Here is a 21,758-nt window from a genome sequence, read left to right as displayed (position 1 = left end):
CCGTCTCCTATTTAAGGGGCATAAAACAGCACCACCAGAAGCAAGCTAATCCAATGACCTCATTTAAAGATGAGAACCAAGGCCTAGAAAAGACGACTCACCCAAGATCATGCAGTCTTTTTTTTTTCTTTTTCTTTTTAGGGGTGCACCCTCAGCATATGGAAGTTCCCAGACTAGGGGTCTAATCCAAGCCGTAGTCACCAGCCAGTACCACAACCATAGCAACATAGGATCTGAGCGGCATCTGCAACCTACACCACAGCTCACAGCAATGCCAGATCCTTAACCCACTGAGGGAAGCCAGGGATTGAACCCACATCCTCATGGATACTAGTCGGATTCATTTCCGATGTGCCACAACGGGAACTCCCTAGTATAGTCTTACAAAGGCAAAGGGCTGCTCCCTTGGCATATGGAGGTTCCCAGGCTAGGGGTCTAATCGGAGCTGTAGCCACCAGCCTACGCCAGAGCCACAGCAACGCGGTATCCGAGCCATGTCTATGACCTACACCACAGCTCACGGCAACGCTGGATCTTTAACCCACTGAGCAAAGCCAGGGATCAAACCCTCAACCTCATGGTTCCTAGTCGGTTTCGTTAACCACTGAGCCACGACAGAACTCCTGGTTGTGTTTCTTATTCCCACCTAGACTCTGAGCTACTTGAAGCAGCAGTTGAGGTCCATCACCTCTACGCCAGTGCCCTGTACTCACTAAGTATGTGTGGCTAAGTGTAGAGCCAGGTCCTGAACAATAACAGATAAAATTAAGCAGTCCACTTATTTCTAGAAATCTAAGTAAGTGGCCAGAATGATGAAGGAAAAAAAGTCATTCATAAAGGTGTCCATGCCAGTACTACATGTAATACTATTGACAAAAAAATAACCAAAATGTCTAACTATGAGGGAATGATCAATTATGTGGTAGTACACCCATGCAATAGCATTGATATTGTATTTAAATAACATTTTATTTTACTTAATTTTAACAAAATGGAAAAATGTAAGTTAAAAAAAAGCAAGTTACAGAAGTTTCCACTGTGGCTCAGCAGGTTACGAACCTGACTGGTACCCATGAAGATATGGGTTCGATCCCTGGCCTCGCTCAGCAGATTAGGGATCTGGTGTAGGTCGCAGACGCAGCTTGGATCTGGTCTTGCCGTGGCTGTCGTGTAGGCCAGCAGCTGCAGCGCTGATTTGATCCCCAGCCTGGGAAACTCCTATGCTGTGGGTGCAGCCCTAGAAAGAAAAAAACAAACAAAAAAAGGAAATCACGGGAGTTCCCGCTGTGGCACAGTGGGTTAAGAATTCAACTGGGGGAGTTCCCGTCGTGGCTCAGTGGTTAACGAATCTGACTAGGAACCACAAGGTTTCAGGTTCGATCCCTGACCTTGCTCAGTGGGTTAAAGATCTGGCGTTGCCCTGAGCTGTGGTGTAGGTCACAGATGCGGCTTTGATCCTGCTTTGCTGTGGCTCTGGTGTAGGCTGGCGGCTATAGCTCCGATTCGACCCCTGGCTTGGGAACCTCCATATGCTGTGGGAGCGGCCCAAGAAATGGCAAAAAGACAAAAAAAAAAAAAAAAAGAATTCAACTGGGGAGTTCCTGTTGTGGCACTGTGGAAACAAATCCGACAGTATCCATGAGGACATGGATTCGATCAGTGGGTCAGGGATCCGGCTTTGCTGTCAATTGCAGTCTGCATAGCAGATGCGGCTCGGATCGTGAGTTGCTGTGGCTGTGGCATAGGCCTGCGGCTACAGCTCTGATTCGACCCCTAGCCTGTGAACTTCCATATGTCGCAAGTGCAGCCCTAAAAAGCAAAAGAAAAGAGAATCCAACTGCAGCAGCTCAGGGCACTATAGAGGTTCAGGTTCAATCCCCGGCCCAGCACAGTGGGTTAAAGGATCTGCAGTGCCACAGCTGCTGCTCAGATTCAACTCCTGGCCCAGGAACTTCCGCACGCTGAGGGTACAGCCGTAAAAATTAAAGGAAAAAAAAAGCAATTTTTTAATAATTAACTATGTTAGGGAATATGTATAGAAAAAAAAATTATGGAAGTATACACAGCAGGAATAGAGGTTTTCCCTAAGCAGTGGGTTGTAGGAGATTTCTTTTCCTTAGGCTTTTTGGTATCCTCTAAATTGTCTATAGTAGGTAAGCATTCTATGACAGAAAAAAGTCACTGTAGGGAGTTCCCTGGTGGTCTAGTGGTTAGGATTTGACGCTTAGAACACTGTGGCTTGGCCTGGGCACTGAGATCCCATATCAAGTCACTGTATGACACAAATAACCTCAGAAAAGTCACTAAAAGTAACAAGTGAGAAGCCACATTTTGGAAGAGTATCTGGATCAGAGTCACTGCACCAGAAATATTAAGGCAGCAGAGACATTTACTGCTTCCCGAATGCTATGTACTCCTCTGTGTTCCCAGCCCCCTTGCCATTAGGGCACATGACTACTTCTGACCAGTCACTATGTGTCACTTGTGGGCTGAATCACTGAAGAACAGGCAGCCTAGCTCTTTCTCTGCTGCAGGGTCAGAGATCATTATTTCCCAATGGTGTAGACTACACCATCCTGGGTACTTGAGAGACTGTGTGGACCAGAGCATTCCCTCTTCTCCACATCCCATTTGGACACATAGCATGAGAAATAAGTTTTGTGGTTAAGTCATGAAGATTTTCAGAGTTAAATCTGTGGCCTAGTCCAGGGCTCCTCAAACTCTGCCACTCGCTGGGGTGCTTTTAAGAATCTTAATACCCAAGGTATCTCAGACAATTAAATCAGAATCACTATAGGTGGGACCCAGGCATCACTCTTTTTTTTCTTTTTTCTTTTTTTTAACCCTTAAGTGAATCCAGTGTGTAGCCAAGGTTGAGAATCAGGAGCCAACTCCATTATTTCTCAAAGTGTGGACCCAGCTACAGCATCAGCATCACCTTGGAACTTGTTATAAGTGCAGATTTTCAGGCCCCATTCCAGACCTACTGACTCAGAAACTCTGGGGTTGGGCTCCAACAACTAGTGTTTAACAATCCCTTTGGGGTTCCTCTTGCATACCCAAGTTTGAGAATCAATAGCCTGGATCTCTTAGTCTCGAGTAATATAGTCCTATTTCCTCAAGTTGGTTCATTGACAATAAATTTATTAACAAAATGAAGTCCTTGTTTTGTTATAACCAGATACGCCATGGCTCTTCAGAAGCACTTTTTGTTTTGGCTGCTCCCATGGTATTTGGAAGTCCTGGGCCAGGGATCGAACCCATGCCACAGCAGTGAAAATACCAGATCCTTAAGGTGCTAGGCCACCAGGGAACTCCCTGGAAGCACTTCTTGGCTTGGATGCACCTTTGAAAGTATTTTCACATACACTTCTCAAAAACGATTGCACCTAACTCAAACATATTATGAAAGAAAACCCCTGGGATTCAAAATATTGCATGGCTGGACTCCCCCGTGTGGCTCACAACAAAATATTGCATGGGTGGTCAGAGTCAGTGGTTCTCAGACTTTGAGTTTTTTGAGCACACAATATATATATATTTTTAATGTTGGGAGCACCAAAATAAGGTTAATGACTACCCTTGCAGTGGAAGAATATTTTTTTATTACAGCTACCACCAGCGACCACCATTATTTTCATAAGATTACATTTTGACAATAAAGACAAAGGAAGAAGATGATCTCAGAGTAAAGAAAAGGCCATGCAAGTCCCATTAGGAACCTTACATTTCACTGTCCTCTTTTGCAGTTTTGCTCAGACCGTGAAATCTTTGTCACAGGTAGGCTCTGCTCCCCAACCAGCATTGTGGAACCACGGATGTAGGTGAAAATTAAGGACAACTCTATTCCCTGGGACATTATGTAACATCCACAACCTTCCAAAGGGTACCAGAAGTTGAAATGTCTAAGCACTGCTGTAACCTTGAACACCAAGTGGTTACAATTCTCAAATTCTTCTGCTTCTTCCCAGGCCCCGGTCCTATGCAGGCCTCAAGGCTTAGCTATTTCGTCTATAACGTAATGCACATATTTCCTCAAATATTCAACAGTGAAAACAATGACCGGGCCAGGGCACGTTGCTGAGAATGCCCATTAGTGAGGCTGTTTATGATAAAGACAGAAGCCACACCCAGTCTGACTCCCCATCCCACCCCACCCCACCGCCGCTGCCACCACCACCACCACTCTAAAGGGACAGAGTACATCACTCCTTGGGAACACGTCACCACGTATAGTCATAATCACTTCTTTGTCACTTTTAGTTGCGCTTTGGCGGATTGCCCGGAAACCAACCCTGACATACTCTTCTTTGGTAGGGGTGGGGGCGAGGCCTCAAACTGATGAGTTTATGAGTTTAAAGGGAAGGCACAGAGATGCCAGTTGAGCCAGGCAAGGGTTGCTGAGTCCAGATTTCTTTCGTTCTTTTGTTTTGTTTTGTTTGTCTTTTTAGGGCCGCACTGCAGCATATGGAGGTTCCCAGGCTAGGGGTCGAATGGGAGCTGTAGCCACCGGCCTACACCACAGCCACAGCAACACGGGATCCAGCACTTTTGCACCCTACACCACAGCTCAACGTAACACTGGATCCTTAACCCACTAGCCCTGGGATCCAACCTGGATCCTCATGGATGCTAGTGACATTCATTTCCGCTGAGCCAGGACATGAATTCCACTGAGTCCAGATTTCTGTTCCCATACGTTCTGCCCCCCAAAACACCACTTCAGATTTATTCCTCTGCACCTTGCAGGATTTGAGGGGTTCAGGGATTCCTACCAAAATGTAAGTTCCGTCCTACAAGGAGTCATTATTTTTTGAGCACAGAGTGGGCCTTACTTTCGTGTCATCGATGCCTGGCCGCAGAGTAGGTTTCTGGGAGCTGCTGGCTGAAATGGCTCAGGCAGATCCAGGCTGACAGTGGAGAGACTCTTGGTAGATTAGAAGGACCCACTTGACAGGAAGAGAGGTGGTTCTATGTCAGGTAGGCAGGCAGTGACCTGGGAAAGAGCTTCCAAGAAATTAAAGGCAGGGGTATTCTGAGAACGTCAGTGAGTCTTCCTCAAGGGTCAGGAAGCAGGCATCCTAGGATAGGAAGGATTTGGAGAGCGTCTGGGGAGATGGCAGGACTGCACAAAAGACTGAAAGCACAGACTTCACCGCTCACAATCGTCCTCTCCTACTTTGTGCCTCTGGCTGGGGGACAGGACCCTAGATTGGGTCTCTTAGCCCCATGGCAACTTGTTGCACATGCTTAAATCAGGACCACTAAAACCATCCCTCTTTTCACTTATTCTCGGCATTTTCTTCCAAGTTGAAAACCACAGTCTGAGAGAAGCCGGGTCACTTGGTGACCATCACACCAGGGCCCCACACTGCAGCTGCTCAGCCTGTGACAAAAGCAAGGTTTCGGCCCGACACACCCACCCACCCACCCCGAGTGTCCAGCCACGCCCAGTGTGCTTAGAATCCATGTCACGTCACCAGAAAGGGGACACGAGAGCTCAGTTTTTGGGGAAACTGTCACGGCAGGTCCCTGTGGTCATGGCTACCCTAGCTACTTATCCCTTCACTGAAACTGGAATTTTTCGGCTGGAAGGGACGAGTTAAATCATTAAGCAGATATAATGCCTTTGTTTTAAACAATTCCTTTCATGTCAATAAGACAACCATCTTTGTCTATTTTTAGGTAGTGTCAACAACCAAATGCCAAAAAAAGCAAATTTAATGAAACTATTCAAATGGTAGATATAAAATGAAAACTCAACCCCAAGGCTCAAATGCCAGTTTGCTGCTGACATTGAGGCCCCCTGAGGCTTTCAGTGGCCCCCATTCCAGCGGGGCTTTGGCACAGTGCCCCCCTTTGTCTTCCCTAAAGCTTCAGCTTTCCCCCTCTGTTCACAAGAGCCTGGGCAAGAAAGATGCAGGCAGAGGATACTGCTGAGCATCCGTGGCCCCAGAGCTCTGCTTAAGTACACCATTATAACCCAAACCTGATTACAGAAAGCCGTGGGTTAACTTCTGCATTGAAACAATTATGAGATTGAAAGCCAGGGCTCGCTCCTTCAGTCAATTCTCACTGCCGGCTTCAAGGACTCCCCAGGGAATGTGTTTCTAACTCTGCTGCTGGGGGGGGGTGCTCCCTTCCCCAGATGGTGCCTTATTTCCACGTCCCCACTGGGCCCAGCACTACCCTGAGGAGAACGCCAAGAATCATCACCAGGTCAGTACCCACTCTTGCGGCTCCCAAACTGGAGCCCTAACTTAGCTGAGGCTCTGAAGACCTAGGCCAGTGAGGGAGGAGAATTGGGTCCATAATGGGCCTCTTCAGTCTCCCCTTGGAATCCACTCAAATCCCTGGAGGGTCTTCAAAGGACCAGACATGTCTGTGCTGCCCTGTCTAGCAGCCAAGAGTCCCAATCTTAGGAACCTGGAAACATCTGTGCTCAAGGGGTTAGCAACTATTCAGAAGGATGGGAAAGTTGTTTCATGCAGAGGCCAACAAAAGCAAAAGCAGAGCTAGGAATAAGAGCACATGGGATGGCCTGAGTTCAGTTACGCTAGAACAATGGCTTGAGTTGGGGATGGTAGGAGATGACGGCCACCGGCTGTGGGACCAGTGGCCAGCAGCATGCTGTCCGTACTCAATGTGAACTACTGACGCCTTGAAGTTGCAGTTTAAGGTCTAAATTTGCTGCACCAAATGCACTGCGTGACGGGCAGGGCCAATTTGGCTGCATGGTCAAGGCTGTAGCCAATCTCCAGGGACATTTGTTCTGTAGCCTTATCCAGGAGCCCAAAGAGGACCTGGATCAGGGTCCTGACACTGTAGCTGGTGGCGGGGGTGGGGGTGGGGGGTGGGAGAACCGATGCAGAAGCTACCGGAAAGGAAGAGAATTTGGATGGATTTGGTAACTGACTAAAGAGAACCTAGACAAAGGGAAAGGCTAATGAGAGATTTCACTTCTGGGCTCTTTCTCTCTAGAAGCTTGATATGACTCATGAACACGACATCTGTTCACACAGAAATGTTTACTGGAGCCTACTATGTGTTAGACAACGAGGTGAGTCACTGGAGACAAAAAGATGATGCTACCATCCAATGAGGATACAGCATGAGAACAGGGACAGGTAAAGAGAATGACAAGAATTTGCTAAGTACTGATATGGCTAAAGTAAGGGGTGCAACAAGGAGGTTAGGCGAGGTTGCCACCCAGGCTAGAGTTGGAGGTGGGGGAATGGGGAGAGAAACAGGGTATGGGATGCATTGTCCAAGAAGACAGCTTAGGCAAGAGCTCAGAGGTAAAAAGGGAGCACGGCCATGAAAGATCTGCACATACAACCCCAGGTGGGATATAGTTTTGGGGGGGCTGCGATGGACCAGATGAGCTGGAAGTGCCTCCATTAGGAGTTTGGCTTTTCTCCTAAAGTCAGCAGGGGAAACCATAGAGTATTGCAAGTGGGCAAATAGCAACGATATTTGCATTTTAGAAATCCAAGTGGGAGTTCCATGGTGGCCAAGTGGTTTAAGGATCCAGCATTGTCACTGCTGTGGCACGGGTTCGATCCCTGGCTGGAGAATTCCCACATGCCACAGTGTGGCCAAAAATATATATATACATATCCAAGTAGGGGTTACTTGATAAGCCAGAGGTGGACCTTCGAGCATCCTCCAGGATACAAGGATCATCAGCAGGTAGAGAAACATCTGTCCGTGAAATCAGCTCTGTCTGCGACTTTATGAGGGCACTGTGGGCAGCCAGAACCTTCTGCAAAAGGTCCTGGAAGGGCTCACACCAAAGGCTCAGGAGGAAACCCACAAAAATTGTCATTGGTGCAGTTGAAAGAAGAATGCAGTTGGGGAGTATTTCAACCTCAAAGAGCAGAGGGACTCTATCCTAGAAATTCACTGTAATCAAATGGCTAAGAATGCGGGGCTCCATCAGACAGACCTTGATTTTTACCCTTATCTCACTACTTCTGAGCTTCGGGACCCTGGGCAAGTGGTTTTAGTTCAGCATCCTCATTTATACGATAAGAACAACTCTTCATATCTCAAAGGGTTGCTTTAAGGACTGAGAGGTACAATGTAAGGTTCCTAACATATACAGGAGCTCAAAAAAAGCCAGCTATTGCTTTTCTTTCATTAAAGAAACATTTATTGAGTACTATGGCCACCTGCCAGGAATGATGGAGATCAAAGAGTCCCAGTTCTTGCCTTGAAAGGAGCCCAGTCTATCAGCCAGCCTCCACTCCCAACCGCGTGCCCCTTCAGGTGCCCCAGCTCAGTTCTTGGTGAGCTGCAAAGGTGGCAGGCAGCCGGACCCAGGACTCATCAGCAGGTGAGCTGGTCCACCGGCCCCTCCAAGGGCTCCTCCTGATCCAAGGCCAGGCTAGCACCTTGAATGAAGAGGGAAAACGCTGTTCTGCTTCCAGTACAGCAGAGCCAGTCCAGGAATAGCCCTATACCCTGCATCAACACTAGTCAAAATTAATGAGCAGAAAAGAAAATGATCCCTAAGCTTTGGAATAAAGCCCATTCTCAAAGGCACCTGCAATCGCTAACTGAAAACTACCTTCCAGCTGCACGACAATTCAATGAAATTCCCACTTAAATTACATGCAGTCACTGGGCACTTAGCGCACGAAAGACCAGTTCTGATGCCAACATCCTTGTCTAGTCACCAGGACAATCTATTCAATTTGATTAAGAATCGGTCTTAAGAAACGTCTACTGGGGATGGCTGAAAAATCCAGGGTAAAGCTCCCAGTAATTTTTTTTTTTTTTTGGCTTTTTAGGGCTACACCCCAGGCATTATCTAAGTTTCCAGGCTAGGAGTCCAATCAGAGCTGCAGTTGCCAGCCTATATTATAGGCACAGCAACGTGGGATCCGAGCCACATCTGTGACCTAGACCATAGCTCACAGCAATGCTGGATCCTTAACCCACTGAGTGAGGCCAGGGATTGAACCCACGTCCTCATGGATACTAGTTGATACTAGTTTCATCTGTGGCACAACAGGAACTCCCTCCCAATATCTTGATATTCCCCCAAAGCACCAATTAATGTCCTGTTGTTCACTGTAGGTGTTTGTGAGCCGTTCTTTTCAGCCAGGAAAAAAAAAAAAAAAAAACTGGGCCAAAACAATGTAGAAGGAACAATAATTTAGGTTAGGCAATTAGGAAGTGCTTCAAAAAATCCAAATGACCTCCCAACGGACACTGCAGAATTCACTTCTTGAAGTATTAAGAGGGTAGAAACATCTCAAGTCTCTCAGACCTGAGATTTGACAATCCATGGAAGTTTACACCCTCTGGAATTTCGTGGACAGAAGTCAGAAAGGATCAAAAAGACTCTCATTTTGAATATGCATTTAAGCTTGTCCTGGAGCATTTAAAGTGAACAACCCTCAAATATCCAGGAAGGCATCCACCCCCATGATACTAAAGCCATTTACTGGATCTAAAGGGGAAGATGTTCTGATGAATCAACACCCACGTACGTACTACTCTTCAGCCACCCAATGAGTCCTCTGAAAGCCATACTCTCTCAGGCCTGTTTTTTTTTTTTTGGTGCTGGTGGTGGCAGTGGTTTTGTTTGTTTTTGCTTTAGGGCCGCACCCTCGGCATATGGAGGTTCCCAGGCTAGGGGTCGAATCAGAGCTGCAGCTGCCAGCCTACCCCACAGCCACAGCAATGCCAGATCCCATCTGTGTCTGGGACCTACACCACAGCTCACGTTAACACCAGACCCTCAACCCATCAAGTGAGGCTAGGGATCCATCTCGCATCCCCAGGGTACCAGTTGGATTTGTTTCCACTGCACCACAACGGGAACTTCTCAGGCTTACTTTTGGGGGTTATATAGATGTAACACAAAAGGTTGGTGTACCTGGAAAATGTCTCTATTGGAATATAAACAGCGTCGCAAATTGTTTTTATTGAGGATGACAAAGGATAGGGTTTCTGGGTCTGTTTCTAACAGTGTTCGGCCTTTAGTCAGTTGCTCTTAAATAAGGTAATACAAAGAATGTGCCTATTACCCTCATTGGATGGAGTGCATGTTGTCACCCACTGACACTGGTGTTTGGGGGGCGGCACCAGTCGTACAGAGCCCTGTCGTTACCAAGTGTCAGATGAGAGGCTCTCCTGGTTCTCTGCCCTTCTGGCCACTGTCTCCCACCTTTAAAAAATACTCATGCTCCAAGTCCACAACCTCCTCTGGCTTCGGCTTCTCAGCAGCAAGCCCCAGCCTTCCTTGGCCACACTATTTTTGTGCTACTTTCCTATTTACCTGTTTTTTTTTTTTTTCTTTTTAGGGCCGTACCCGCAACATATGGAGGTTCCCAGGCTAGGAGTCAAATCAGAGCTGCAGCTGCTGGCTTACACCACAGCCACAGCAATGCAGGGTCCGAGCGACATATGCAACCTACACCACAGCTCGTGGCAATGCCAGATTTTTTTTTTTGGTCTTTTTTTTTTGCCATTTCTTGGGCCGATCCTGAGGCATGTGGAGGTTCCCAGGCTAGGGGTCTAATTGGAGTCATAGCCGCCGGCCTATGCCAGAGCTACAGCAACGTGGGATCCGAGCCGAGTCTGGGATCTACACCACAGCTCACGGCAACACTGGATTCTTAACCCACTGAGCAAAGCCAGGGATCGAATCTGCAACTTCATGGTTCCTAGTTGGATTCGTTTCCACTGCACCAAAATGGGACTCCTATCCTACTTTTTTAAATTATATAATACATAATCTCTGGCCAAAGTGACTGAAGAAAAGAAAAAGAGAGGGAGGGGGACGTATCTTAATACTGTCCCAGATGCCTAGTCAATGTCTGCTAAATCAGAAATGTTTTACCATCACTTGCTAAACCTGACACTATTCTAGACCCAATTAATGACAGAATATCTTTATCAGCCACTTGACCCTATGTAACAGTGGTCTCACACACCCCCTCTATTATTAGTGTGGTTTTATCAGGTGTCTGTGGCTTCCTAAGAGGAAGCAAGAAGTCCTAGCAAGGTCAAGAATTGCCTGTGTTTCTAGAAACCTTAGTGGGCAAGGAGGTTTGAGTTGAGCTCCAGAAAGAGAGGGATGAAGGAACTGGAACACCTGAGCCATGTAGAAGGATGCGTTTTTCAAACTATCTCCTATTTCATATCCATTCAGCTCCACCTCAGTTACGTGAGTCATCTACGTGGAAAAACTCCTATTCTGTCCTGAATGATCAGTCATTGTAGCTGAGCTACACTGGATTTTTAGCCATCTCTAGGGGACTCTCCTTGGTCGGCAGCCACAGCTACTTAACACTCACTCCACGGATTCCATTTAAATTTACAGGGTATCATGGGAATTGCTCTAGAGTGTATGGTTCTATCACAACAGGTGAAAATATCAGATGATCTATTTTGTCGGTTTTATGGACACTTTTCCAGAGCCATATTAACATGTGCCTAAACACCTTAAAAATTAAATTCCAAGAGATGAGAAAACTAGAATCGTATTATGTTTTTAGAAACACCTTTATCATAGAACTTACCAGAGAAGGAATGTTTAAGTAAAACCTGGCCTCCAAGGAAACTTCTAGAAAAATTATGTACTAAATTCTACCTGAAGGAAGGTGCTAGAATGACTGACCTATCCATTTTGGAACAGGAAGCTGGTGGTCATCAAAAAAAGTTGAAATGGAGGCGTTCCCATCGTGGCTCAGTGGTTAACGAATCCGTCTGGAAACCATAAGGTTGCAGGTTCGATCCCTGGCCTTGTTCAGTGGGTTAAGGATCCGGCGTTGCCATGAGCTGTGGTGTAGGTTACAGATGTGGCTCAGATCTGGTGTTGCTGTGGCTGTGGCTGTGGCTGGCAGCTACAGCTTCAATTAGACCCGTAGCCTGGGAACCTCCGTATGCCTCGGGAGCAGCCCCAGAAAAGGCAAAAAGACAAAAAAAAAAGAAAAAGAAAAAGAAAAAGAAAAAGAAAAAGAAAGAAATAAAGTTGAAATGGAAAGAGCATCGATGAACACGCAATCGACCTAGGTTTCCTACATCTCTCTTAATTTCTAGAGATCAGACATCAGTCTGGGTCTCCTATAACTAAGGCAATGAATTTGTGATTTTTCACTTGGTCAATATCCTGACCAATTTTCCACCTTAGGCAAGGTGGAAAAAAGTCAGAGATGATGAACACTTGGGTGACGCATTGCAATTCCGGCAGTTTACCAGGGCAACATGCTCCTTAACCTTGAATGCGGAGCATGTATATTACCCTTCCCGAACCAGAAGATTTCTTAACGTTCCCTCTGTGTCCTACTTCAGCATAAACCTGGATACATGCATGTTATTAGTGAATACTCAGAATAAAGTTTAAAGTCAGTAAATGAATTCACTTTTTTTCCTGTTTTTTTGTTTTTGTTTTGCCGCACCCACAGCATACAGAAGATCCTGAGCCAGGGATCAAACCCCCACCACAGCAGTAACCAGGGCCGCAGCAGTGACAACACTGGATCTTTACACCACTGAGCCACCAGGGAACTCCTCCTTTTTAGATTATGCTAACAAATCTAAATGAGCGTTTATATGCATCCTGGAAGTTTGATGCTGTGCTTTTAAGAACCTAAGACATGCAATGTTCCTAAGAACCTGGATAGGTTTGCTGCGTAGAACAACAGAAGACTTATAAGACAGGGCTGTGCTCTTTATTTGGGCCATCCTTGAGGATGTCCCAGTATATCTGCTGTTGTATCAGGTTATCAAAGGCTAAAAGCGTGATCATTAGGGGAAACTGACTTTCACATCAAGTGTTTCAGAGAAGACTTTCCATGACCTTATAAGTGGATAAAACCAGTCTATCTGGCTCATCACAAGGTCTTGCACTTCAAAGGGATTCATCATTTTTAACTTTTCCAACAGGAAAACAGAAGTACAAATGTTTAGATGACACGCATCTTGAGTAATACCTGCCTACTTCATCCGACTGCTCTCAGGGCCCATTACATAACATACAAGAATGCACTTTATAAACTGAAAAGCTTGAGATAAACATAATAAATGCCTCAATTCCCGCGGCAAAGAGTAAAGCAGTGATCTGGTCATGCCTATCACATATTATCTCCCCAAACGGTGCTTCTCAAAGTGAATATGCCCAGAAATCACCTGGAAATCTCGCCAAAGCAGATTCTCTTGGGTAGGTCTAGTATGGAGCCAGGATTCTGCTATCAAGTTCCTAGGCCATGCCAAAGCCAGCTCCCAGAATCACCTTTGTGAGTATGGAGGCTCTAAAAGATGGTAATTCCTTGTGCATGGGTGGAACAGGAAGCTGGTAAAGGACACATTTCCTAAGTAGACTGCAAACTCTGGGAATCCCTAAAATGAGCTTTGGAGTAAGTCTGCAGGCTTCACAAGGTTCTGAACAGAGTACTTTACAAACTCAATAGCCAAGTGCTCTTTTTTGGGCAGCCAAAGAGCTAAAGGGTTGGGTTTTAATTAGGTTGTCTGCTTGTTCCAGTTTTCTAGGACAAGAGTCAACAAAATGCAAAAACATAGAAAGCTAAATTGCCAGTTTACAGTGATGACTTCAGTTCATCTCAAAAAGGAGCTAAGAGGAGAACTCTGTCCTTGTAAATATACACGCACACCCCCCCCCCCAAAAGAAAAACCTGCCAATCCTAAATTGGCACGAGACTAAATTATCTTCTCTAACTGAAAAAAAGGGCTCAAAATAGCCAAGAGAAAAAAAACACCTGAGAAAATAAGACTCTTGCAGAAATGTCACTGCCTCCAGACACACAAGTTCTGGTCCTTTTTTTTTTATTTAAGAATTTTTTTGTATTTTCTTGGGCTGCACCCATGGCATATGGAGGCTCCCAGGCTAGGGATCTAATCAGAACTGTAGCCACCAGCCTACCCCACAGCCACAGCAACGCCACAGCCACAGCAACGAGGGATCCAAGCCGGGTCTGCGACCTACACCACAGATCACAGCAACGCCAGATCCTTAACCCACTGAGCGAGGCCAGGGATCGAACCTGCAACCTCATGGTTCTTAGTCGGATTCGTTAACCACTGAGCCACGAAGGGAACTCCCAGAAGCTCTGGTCTTAAGAGAGTCCAATAAAAATAAACCAGCAGGCCCTGCAGGCCAGTAGCTCTGCTGACCATGCCTGTGCCAGAATCACCTGGGAAGGCTTGATGAAGTTCAGACTGATCCACCCCTAAAGTTTCTGATGGAAATGAAGCCTGAAGTAGATCCCAGGATTATGCTGCGGATGCTACTGCCAGTCCAATGACCAAATCTGGAGCAGCACTGAATCTTTGTAAAGGGAGAAACCACCGCCCCCAGGGCCTGGCAGTGGCTGGCATACACAGCTGGCCCCCAATCAGTATTTATTGAATGAATGCCCATTCTAACTTGTGCCTCCAGAAACCATTTTACTACTTGCCCAGGTACACTTGCTGCAGGCCTTATTTCAAAAAACAATGACACATGTGCCAGGCACTACAGCCCCTGACCTCAAAGAGCCTGTCAGTTCAACTCAACCAATCCCAGTCATAAACACGAGTATCACACTTTTCCCCTATGCTATCAGAACAGTTCAATCTTTGAGCCTCCGCCACGGAGCTGAACAGACAACTAACCTATGCAAACAATCCTAAAGAAAAACCCTCCTTCCGTAAAACAAGCCAGTTCATTTCCTATATACTCATAAAAAAAAAAAAAAATCAATCAAGACAAAAATTTGCCTGGAGGGAACACAAATATCTGAGTCCACGCTGGAACCTCAGAGATGGTCCCCTTAACAGCTCGTTCAGGTGCTGAAAACCCAGGCCCCCAGGGGCCAGGGAATGACCTCACAGGTCGGAAGTGCTGCTAAGGTTTACGGATTTCTTTTCTAACTCCTCTCCTGTTGACCAAGCAAAGCTCAGAAGGGGCTTTGGCAGGCGTTTTTCAAATCCTCTGCCTGATCTGCATGCTACCATAGTCACATTCGTTCCGAAAAAAAACCCAGCTGTTTCTGTTAAAATTAGCCATTTCGAACCGTCAAATATTTTTGATGCTATGCCAGCTTTAAAAAAAAAAAAAAAGTGTAAAATAACCAATCAGGGAGTCCCTGTGGTGGCTCAGCAGTCACATACCCAGCTAGGAACCATGAGGATGCGGGTTCGATCCCTGGCCTTACTCAGTGGGTTAAGGATGTCCCTGTGAGGTGTGGTGTCCCTGTGAGGTGTGGTGTAGGTCGAAGAGTCTGCGCTGTAGGCCTTCGGTGTAGGCCGTGGCTGCGGTGTAGGTCGCCACCTGCAGCTCTGATTCGACCTCTAGCCTGGGAACTTCCATATGCCACGGGTGTAGCCCTAAAAAGACAAAAACAAAAAAACAATCAGGTTATAAGTGATGCTTCCAGAATTATAAACTCTTTAGGTATTTTTTGAGACAGATGACCCTAAATTAAAAAAAAAAAAAAAACACAACAACTGGGGTGGAGATACACACACACACACAAAGTGCATGCGCGATTTTTGCATTTCCTAACAACAGGATGAATAACAGAAAAGGCCACAGAAAGACAGAGTTGTGCTTTTTCCTAGTTAAGTCTTGTGTTTGAAAGCCTTTTGTCCCATTTACTTTGGTTGACTGTCATAAATAATGGCTTTTGTTCCGAGAACACAGCCATAATGATTTCCTTCTCTCATGACCATTCAAAGGAAGGTTTTCAACATCCCTGGTCAGGATGGTGCCCATTAAGCCTGTGTAAGAAAACTTGCCCTCAGAAATCAGAAGAGCCCAAGGATTGATGTCTTAAATTAACTCTATTGTGGTTTAATTTAAAAAAAGAAAACCAGGCCACTCTGACTTTATTCCTGGAACCAGTATCTGCTGCCCTCATTAAGCCCAATGAAATAGGTCTGAGATGCTCCTTCTAAAAAATCAGGGCTATTTAAAAAGCTGTTTAGCAACCTGGTACATTGGGAGAAAGTTAAAATGTCAGACTTGTCCCCAACCAAGAAATACAGGCACAGAAACACTGCATTCCTCATTCTTGCCTTCCCGAAACCTGCTGAAAAACATACAAGCAGAATGCACTTACTTCAAGCCACCTGCTGGATGAAAAAGCCTAAATCTCATCTTAGAGACAGAGGGAGGAAAAAACAGGTTAACACTCACGGAATCTTTTAACAACTTCCGAGGACAGAGATTTTGATTATTAGTCAAAAAACCTTTAATATACAGAAATGTTAAAAAGCAACTCTCACTTGGCTAAGAGAAAAGGAAGTTTCAAAATTAATTTGGTGAGTAACTAGTTAACTTTATCCAAGTAGATAGGGAAAGTGATTTTTTTTTTTTTTTTGGCTTGCACTGTCCTGAAAATTGCTTCTGAAAGGAATGAGTCCAGGGAACAATTGGCAATTCTTTTTTTCCTAATCAGATATCAAATTCGCAGATTTCTGGCTCTGATTTGATTTTACTTTGTTCCTTTCAGTTTACTCTTTGTGATCTGTATAGGCTAAAGGAACCATATAATTATAACCTTTAGCATTATTTATAAAATCCAATAAACAAAAATAAATGGAAATTCCCATATGCAAGCAGGACCGTCACTGGCACATGGGTTAGGTTTTTTTCCCTCTCAAACACTTCCCAAATCTGACGAATCCAGATTTAAAGAAGGGTAGGAAGAGAGGAATAAACATTCAAGGTCATTTTCATCTTTTAACGACTTTAAATGTGTAAATCCACCAGGACCTAAGAGAGAAAACCAGCAACTCCCTTGACCAGTTTCAAAAGTGTATATACCCTACCTTTTTAAGACTTTTTCAAACTTCAAATTCAGAAAAGCTGGACAGCTGTAGTACCCAACACAGGTTTAAAGAGATTTTACACACTGAATAGGATTTCCTTGTAAAATATACAGCCATGCAAGTAAAAACAGTCACTAGGACTCTTCCAACATATCACAATGGAAAAATCTTTCTTTTCAGATCTGTGGGAACTGTAAAGACTTAGGCACAACAATCCCAAGAAAAATGTAAACCGAGCAAATTTAAAGCATTTATGAATGAGATTTATCCATGTGGCTCCCTCAGGAAAAGCCCAGCAAATAAATGCGTTGTACTTTCAGTGGGAAAATGTTCAAATCTTCGATAGGTCCAGCAAAACCATACACCCCACTCCCCCGAAAGATTTTATTTTCTTAATATGGTCTGCAGAAAGGACCCACTACTTGAAAATAACTCCGAGCCTCATTAAACAAAGCATTCTTCCAGCATATCATCCACCAAGAGCATATCTTAGATCAAGGTCATAAAAATAAGCCCTTTGCCTGCCATCATGCTGTGGGTCTAGAAAGTTCTGAATCACACTCGCCAAAATACCTCTCCCTCGATTAAACAGTCTAGAACCCTCTGGTGTTTGTTTTCTTCCCCTAAAATCATGAGCAACTGGATCTTGTCTGAACATCAGTGTCTACATCACTCTACTTGATTACTTTTCACACAGTACTTCTGTAGGCTCATCAACAAATTCTCCGACCTGGTTAGGCTGTCATTCTACACCAGATTAGGAAGCACCTTAATCTGAAAGAGACAGGTGAAATACACATCAGACTTGTCAGCCTGAACCCTGCACATTAGGACAGAGATGAGAGGGGACAAAGGAAGCTCAATCATTTTCCATTAGGAAGGAGAGGCAAGACAAAACCCCCACAGCAGTCCAGCCCTGCACTATACAAAATCCAACCCACTTTTGCATGCCCTGCCTCTACAAGGAGACTGTTACACATGGTTCTCTCTTCGTGAATTCTAGTAAGAAGAAGTAACTCCTGAGGAAAAAGCAGAAAAGGGTGAGGATGGGGGACCCACCCCACTGCTACTGAAGCCAACTTTCCCAGGTGCTTCTCCATAGATGACATGCAGCCTGCGACATTACAATTATTGCAAATCAACGACCACTGCCAAAAGCCATCTGAGAAACATAACATTTTAATAGATGAAATAAATACTCCAGTACATGCAAGGTAAAAACTTGACATTGGAGGGGGGAAAAATCACTCTATAGTGTAAATTAAAAAATAAAACACACACTCACAGTAGCTTCCCCCCCCATTTGCAAATCACATGGCAAAGTCATACTCTTTCCACACCAAGGATACGCCTAATCCATCACGATTGCTTAAAAAAATACCAACATACAAAAAAGGTAGCTACATCCATGTCTAAGGAGTGAAAACTGAGGTAACCTTTCTTTTTAATCAGGGGGGGGAAAAAAGACCAAAAAAAGAGAAATGAACCCATGACCTCCTTCCTGGCCAATGAACAATAAGATTTAGGTGAGGAATTCCGGAAGAGGAGCTGGGGGAGGGAAGGGGTGCGGGTAATACCGCAACCAGCAGATTACACATCCGGCTCCTGGTCCCTACAGTTTGGGCTGGTGGACACTGAGGGCCCTCCAAGTGCTCCTGTAAAGGGTATGCATGGCCCAGCCTTCTGGAAGCTTCCTCTAGAGCACTGAACATGGGGGAGAAGGGAGGGGTGAAGCTTCACCTTTGATTTCTTTGGTATAAATGGAGAGGGGCAGAGAATAAGTATCTTCCTTTAGCCTGGGGGTGGAGGAAGGGGATGGAGGGGGGGATGCTAATTCACAGAATTGGAATTCACTGGCGGTAAAGTCCTGGGCGAAGACCTCTCCCTTAAAGCCTGAGATAGCAGGGTGCAGCCTTCAGACACGGCGCAGGCCGAGTTCCTCAGCCTCTCCCTGTGGTCCGACATCTTGGCGCCCCCGTCGGGGTGCTGCGCCAGATCCCTGAGGCACTGGGTCAGGAGCACGCAGGCCGACACCACGCTCATGGCGCCGCCCAGGATGGCGGTCTGCACCGCCTTGCCCTCGGCGCTCACGGCCGCCGCGCGACCCAGGAACTGCGGCTCGGTGGCGAAGCCCACCAGGGCGCTGACCGCCTGCACCAGCGGCCCGCTGAAGAGCGCGCAGCGGCTCCGCGCCAGCTCGCTGGGCGCCGCCTTGACCTCTCGCACGCAGGCCAGCAGCGCCGACGCGCTCGTGCTCATGCACTTGACGCCCAGCTTGAACTGCTCGCGTGAAAAGCGGTCCCGGGACTTGTCGCTGGCCAGGGCGCACGCGTCCGTCAGGAACTTGAGGTTGCGCGACAGGCCCTGCGACACCTCCAGCAGCAGCTGCGGGGTCATGTCGGCCAGCGGGGTGGCGCGCAGCACCGCGCAGCCCTGCTCCACCTCGTGGCGGCAGCGAGTCACGCGGTAGCGGTCCACGAGGCCTGGCTGCGCAGGCTGCGCGCCCGGTGTGGCCACCGCCGCCAGATAGGCCGCGTGGGCGGAGCACTCGGTCAAAGACACCACCAGGTCGCCCAGCTCCACCAGGCTGTCCCCCGCCTCCCCGAAGCGGCCCATGTTGAGCTGGCTCTGCACGTCGTGGGTGAGGATGGAGAGCCCCTTGGTGCGCGCGATGATGGTGTCCCGGCACTGCTCGAAGGACTCGGCGCCGGCGCAAGAGGAGGCAGGGCCCTCGAAGAGCACGGGCCGGGCCTCGCTCGACAGCAGCAGTAGGTCGGCCACCAGCTGCATCTTGCCCTTGCAGTGGTCACAGACGGACACCAGCCTCTTCCGCGGCTGCGAGGAGGCCCCGCCGACGACGACGCTCGCTGGAGCCGGAGAAGCCGCCTCGCCAGTGGGCTTCCCAGCGCTGCCGCTAGCCATCACGCCCGGGGGGCACTGGCATGCCGCTGGGGAGCCCGCTACCACCGCCGCTGCCAATGCCGCCGCCCCCGCGGCCGTCGCGACTCAGCTGGCCAAGGCCGAGGTGCCTTCCCCGCACCATCATGCCATCCACCGCCGCGGGCAGAGGGCACTGGGCTGCGGCGGCCGGAGCCCGGGCGGCGCGGGGCTGGCCCGGGAGCCAGGGAACGCAGGAGGCTCTTCGGGGCGCGGGGAGGGGCTGCAGCGTTCGGCCTCTTAGAGGGCTTGCAGGAACCATGAACCGGCGCAGAGCAAACTCACAGACCGCGCTCCTCTTCGCCGGGCTGCCAGGAAAGTCCCTTCTGCTGGGCTGCCGCCGCCGCCGCCGCCTTCCTGGGCATGGCCCGGCCGGATCACCGGAGCAGGGAGGGCGGGAGGGGGAAGCTGGGAGTTGTCCTTCCTTCCTTCCTTTCTTTGAAATCAAAATCCTTTCCTCGGGGAGGAGCGCGGGTGGCGGCTCAGGCGGGCTCTGCTGTCAGGCACCTCGGACTCGGCGGCGCACGTGGGCTTCAGGCGTCCAAACCCTGCCAGGCGGCACTTCCCCGCGACGGTGGCCGGGGCAGACGCTTCGGGATGCAAGACTGCCCCGGGGGCATCTCCTGCCTCCCGCTCTCGGAAAGCGGCGCCGGCGGCGGCGGCAGGGCCGAGGGTGTGGCCGGTGCTGGCGCGGCCGAGTCAGAGTCGGGCGGGAGCCTGCACTGATTGCGCACAGCGGCCGGCCCTCTCGCGCTCTCGCCCGCCCGCCACGCCCGGGAGTGCCGGGCGCCGCGGCGGCCCCTTCCCGCCTCGCCGGTTCACAGAGCGCGGCCCGGCGCCCAGGCGGCACGCCCTCCCGGACCGCGCGCTCCGCGGCCCGCCGCTGGCTGTCGGCGTGAGTCCATCCCGGTTGCCTCGTCTTCCCCTCGGGCCCGCAGCGGCTGAGCTCTCCCGAGACCCCGGGCCCTGCGCATCGGACGCCGCCGCGCGCGTCTCCCTGGCGGCCCAGCCAACTCAGAAGGACCCCGCGGCGCTGCGGCAAGCCGCCCGGAGCCCGGCTCCTGCCATTTTTGTCAACCTCCAACTTCCGAGCGAGCCGGGAGAAACTGAAAGGAAGGGCGGGGGCCGAAAGGCAGAGGAGAAAACACCCGCTTCCTCTCCGCGCGCGGCTTCACCTCGGAGCGCGGCCGTGGGTACGCCGCCGCCCGCTCGCTCGCCCGCCCGCCGGAGCTGCTGGAGGCTTTTCCTCTTCCCGTCCGCGCCTCGCCCCCGGGCTCGCCGCCGCCGCCTCGGCCGTAACCTCCCTGGAGCCTATAGAAATCTTTTGTGTGGCGTCACCGCCTTTCGTTTAAATCCCGCTTCCTCCTCTCGCCCTTCCTCCCGCCCCCTCCGCCGCTCCCGGATGCTTGCGCGATGCGCTGCTCCTCCCCCGGGAAGCTGGGTGGCTGAGGGAGGACGCCCCCGCCCTGCGCGGACGCTGCCGGCGCCGGGCTGGTGGTCCCGGGCCTCGTCGGTGGTCCTGGGCGGAGAGGCTGGGACGGCGGACGGGAGAGAGGCCCGCCCGGGCCCGGGGCTCGGCACACACCCTTGGGAGACCCGGGCGCAGCCGCCAGTTGGCCTTACGTAAGCTCTCAGCCCAACCAGGGGGCTTCATGCTTCCTCCCCGTCCAGGGAGTGAGTCTCAAAGGTGGCTTGTTTTCTGGACCGAAGGGAGGGGGGTACTCGATACCATTCCCTAGTGATTTGCTGCGGTCCAGTCATCGCGTTTTGCGGGGACATCGATCGGTTTGCCAAGCTCTCCCCCGCCCTTTGTTGTGTTTGATCCTCTTCCAGGGTGGGATTCGGAGGGAACTGTGCAGGGTAAGAAAAGAGCACCGGAGATGGAGTCCGCAGAGCAGGGCTAGACGCTTGCGGCTTCCTCCCTTTAATTAAATATCCCTTAGGTAGTTCGAGCGCGGGTTTTGAACCGGACTTCCTGGGGTCAGTCATCCCGCAACCATTTATGAGTTGTGTGACCTGATGCAAGTTAGCTC

At 48.9% G+C, this 21,758-nt stretch overlaps 2 protein-coding genes across 2 annotated transcripts; one reads left to right on the top strand and one right to left on the bottom strand.

Moving 5' to 3' along the window:
* Window positions 1-17,951: 17,951 nt before the first annotated feature.
* Window positions 17,952-20,178, bottom strand: TLNRD1 (talin rod domain containing 1). The gene has a single exon (XM_047794999.1). It carries the CDS (start codon window positions 19,708-19,710, stop codon window positions 18,619-18,621), a length of 1,092 nt encoding a protein of 363 aa, XP_047650955.1. The 5' UTR covers window positions 19,711-20,178; the 3' UTR covers window positions 17,952-18,618.
* Window positions 19,731-21,352, top strand: LOC125136614 (translation initiation factor IF-2-like). The gene is made up of 2 exons (XM_047797461.1): window positions 19,731-20,091; window positions 20,229-21,352. The coding sequence occupies exons 1-2, from the start codon at window positions 19,731-19,733 to the stop codon at window positions 21,350-21,352; spliced, it is 1,485 nt and encodes a 494-aa protein (XP_047653417.1).
* Window positions 21,353-21,758: the final 406 nt, after the last annotated feature.

This window comes from Phacochoerus africanus, chromosome 9 (assembly GCF_016906955.1).
Source record: "Phacochoerus africanus isolate WHEZ1 chromosome 9, ROS_Pafr_v1, whole genome shotgun sequence".
Taxonomy (NCBI): domain Eukaryota; kingdom Metazoa; phylum Chordata; class Mammalia; order Artiodactyla; family Suidae; genus Phacochoerus; species Phacochoerus africanus.
Note: the sequence above shows the minus strand (reverse complement) of the source record. Positions and strands in the feature narration are given on the sequence as shown.

Coding starts and splice junctions, on each gene's coding strand:
- LOC125136614 (XM_047797461.1), top strand. CDS start 19,731: ATGCCGCTGGGGAGCCCGCTACCACCGCCGCTGCCAATGCCGCCGCCC. Junction 20,092..20,228: donor CCGCCGCCTTCCTGGGCATG/GCCCGGCCGGAT, acceptor CTCTGCTGTCAG/GCACCTCGGACTCGGCGGCG.
- TLNRD1 (XM_047794999.1), bottom strand. CDS start 19,710: ATGGCTAGCGGCAGCGCTGGGAAGCCCACTGGCGAGGCGGCTTCTCCG.